The sequence below is a fragment of the Pteropus vampyrus genome, unplaced genomic scaffold (genome assembly GCF_000151845.1).
Source record: "Pteropus vampyrus isolate Shadow unplaced genomic scaffold, Pvam_2.0 Scaffold17, whole genome shotgun sequence".
Lineage (NCBI taxonomy): Eukaryota > Metazoa > Chordata > Mammalia > Chiroptera > Pteropodidae > Pteropus > Pteropus vampyrus.
This window is the reverse complement of record NW_011888798.1, coordinates 10,477,658-10,480,058: the sequence shown is the minus strand read 5'-3', so window position 1 is coordinate 10,480,058 and position 2,401 is coordinate 10,477,658. Positions and strand designations below refer to the sequence as shown.

Here is a 2,401-nt window from a genome sequence, read left to right as displayed (position 1 = left end):
TGGCTATGTTCAAATAAAACTTTATTTTATTTGAAAATCAAATTTCATACAATTTTCACACATCATAAAATATATTTTTTAGCCATCTAAAAATGTAAAGGCCATTTGAAGGCCATGCATAAATGGGCGGTAGACCAGATTTGGCTGACCCTGTTCTAAGGCTTTGGTGGAACAGCCAAATGAAACACCTTCAGTTTCACTTCTCAGGCTGTGAGAGAAAGTGATAATGTTCTCTTACCATTAAATACATAAAAATCACCACTGCCTATTGAGCAGGATTTTAAGCTTTACCTAAAATCACATACTCTTAATTAATTGATGAAAATACTGAATGATTGTTCAAAGTGATAAGGAATGCCATGTGGTTTAAGCAAAATAAGACCTCTGTCTTAGTCTGTTCAGGCTGCCGTAATATAATACCACGGGGTGGGGGGGGTGGCTTGTAAACAACAAACATTTCTTGCTCACAGTTCTGGAAACTGGAAGTCCAAGATCAGGGTGCTAGCATGGTTGAGTGAGGCCCATCTTCCAGGTCCTCAGACTCCTTGTATCATCACAGTATGGAAGAGGCTAGGGAGCTCTGTGGGGTCTCTTTTATAATAGCACTAGTCTTATTCTGTGGGATCTCTTTTATAATAGCACTAATCTTATTCATGAGGGCTATACCCTCATGACTTCTCAGCCCCCAAATGCCCCATCTACTAATACTATCACCTTTGGGGATTAGGATTTCAACATATGAATTTTGGTGGATATATACTTTCAGACCATAGCAACCTCCAAAAATGATAGTTCTTTCTTTCTGTTCATTAGGCAGCACTGTATGCTCAGCCCTGGTTAGGGGTACAGAAGTAAACATGCAATCTGCAGTTTCAACTTTTGGGAACTTTATATTACACTGGTATTTGAGTGATCTTCTGGGATTCGTCAACTAATCTGAAGCCGATTATATCTGCTGTGCGTTGGTCTAGGCTCCAAAGTCACACATGGAGATGTTTGGTATACAAGCTATTCTAAAACCTCTCAATTTCATTCCAGTAGCAGTTCTACTTAAAAGTATCTGTCCATTTTTGGTAGTCCTTGAAAAGAGGTTAAAGCTTTTACTTTTTGAACTTTGTGGTCGAGGTGGTTTTTTTACCCAAGGCATTTTTTTTTTCTTTCAGGTGCATGCTCCGAGTCCTGGACTCATTTGGCACTGAGCCAGAGTTTAACCATGCTAACTATGCCCAGTCTAAAGGTCACAAGACCCCCTGGGGAAAATGGAATCTGAACCCACAGCAGTTTTACACCATGTTCCGTGAGTATTTGTGTTTCACCTCTGCTTTCCAGAATGCTACCAAAGATAAATGAGAGAAGAGATTAGATGGCCATGTATTTTTGGTTATGATTCCCAGGGCCCTCACCTATAGAAATGTGTGCTATTGAACCTTGGAAATAACTGAATTTTTTTTAATTGCAGTTGAAAGATCATGTGACAATTTTGTGAAAAGCCTTAGAAATGTTTTTGGAGAAAAGCATTCAATACGAAGTATCACCAGAAACTATTTGAGAGAGGGCTTTGGGTCGACTCTGGATTGGCAGGCACTAAACCCATTTCATGCCACACAGATGCTGTTTGGGGTTTACTTGATTGGTGATGAGGAATGAGGTCTCCCGTGTCCATACACTTTCCAAATAATTAAACCTTAATTTAAGCATCATACTTTTCAAAGCAAAAAGTTAGCCTTTTTTAACTGAACTTTTAAAAACGCTGTTTTATAATTTTCCGAAATTATCAGATAATTTTAATCCAGAGGTTTCCATCCTAGAACTAATATCTGATATCCGAATCTGTTTCCTTTGTTGAGTTACAACCCACGGGACCCCTGCCCTGCTTTTTCTCCTGTGGTTGCCTCACCCCCTTGTATCCAGCCACTTGAAGGTGACTCTTTTTTTCAGATTCACTAGTTGTAACAGCAGACACATTGGACTAATCCCTGGGTGTGAGGTATGAGAAGGGAGAATTTAAGGTTAATTTTAACAATCGGCTTGTGTTTAAATGTTCTTTTTAGCTCAGAGAGATTTGTGAGAGCTTGTTAATATGTTTGGTAAACATCGTTCCTGGAGCTATGTCATCCTGCTATTGCAGCCTGTCCCTGGGGCACAGTTTAGGGGACAAACTAATACATGACATGTTAGGTAACAGATGGCTGGTCAGCAAGGTAAGGCATATGTAATTTTGAGGGGCTGATATGAGGTCGTACAAAATAACCTAAGACGTGACCTCCGCGTTACATCAAATGAAAAATGTTAGCTGTGTCTAAAGTGGCCGGAATTGCCAGAATGTTATATGTGTGTAGGCCCTCGACGAGATGGTGTTTTTCTATATCTGGGGAGCAGAAATAGAAAGCTTTTCCAGAAA

At 39.7% G+C, this 2,401-nt stretch overlaps 1 protein-coding gene across 7 annotated transcripts in view; it reads left to right on the top strand.

The window, feature by feature from the left end:
• Nucleotides 1-2,401, top strand: part of MGAT5 (mannosyl (alpha-1,6-)-glycoprotein beta-1,6-N-acetyl-glucosaminyltransferase) — a 301,985-nt gene that overhangs the window by 237,020 nt on the left and 62,564 nt on the right. For all 7 annotated transcript variants that reach the window (XM_023527509.1, XM_023527513.1, XM_023527510.1 and 4 more), the window contains one exon: nucleotides 1,164-1,297. In XM_023527509.1, coding sequence (XP_023383277.1) covers nucleotides 1,164-1,297 — 134 coding nt within the window. The remainder of the gene's footprint in view (nucleotides 1-1,163; nucleotides 1,298-2,401) is intronic.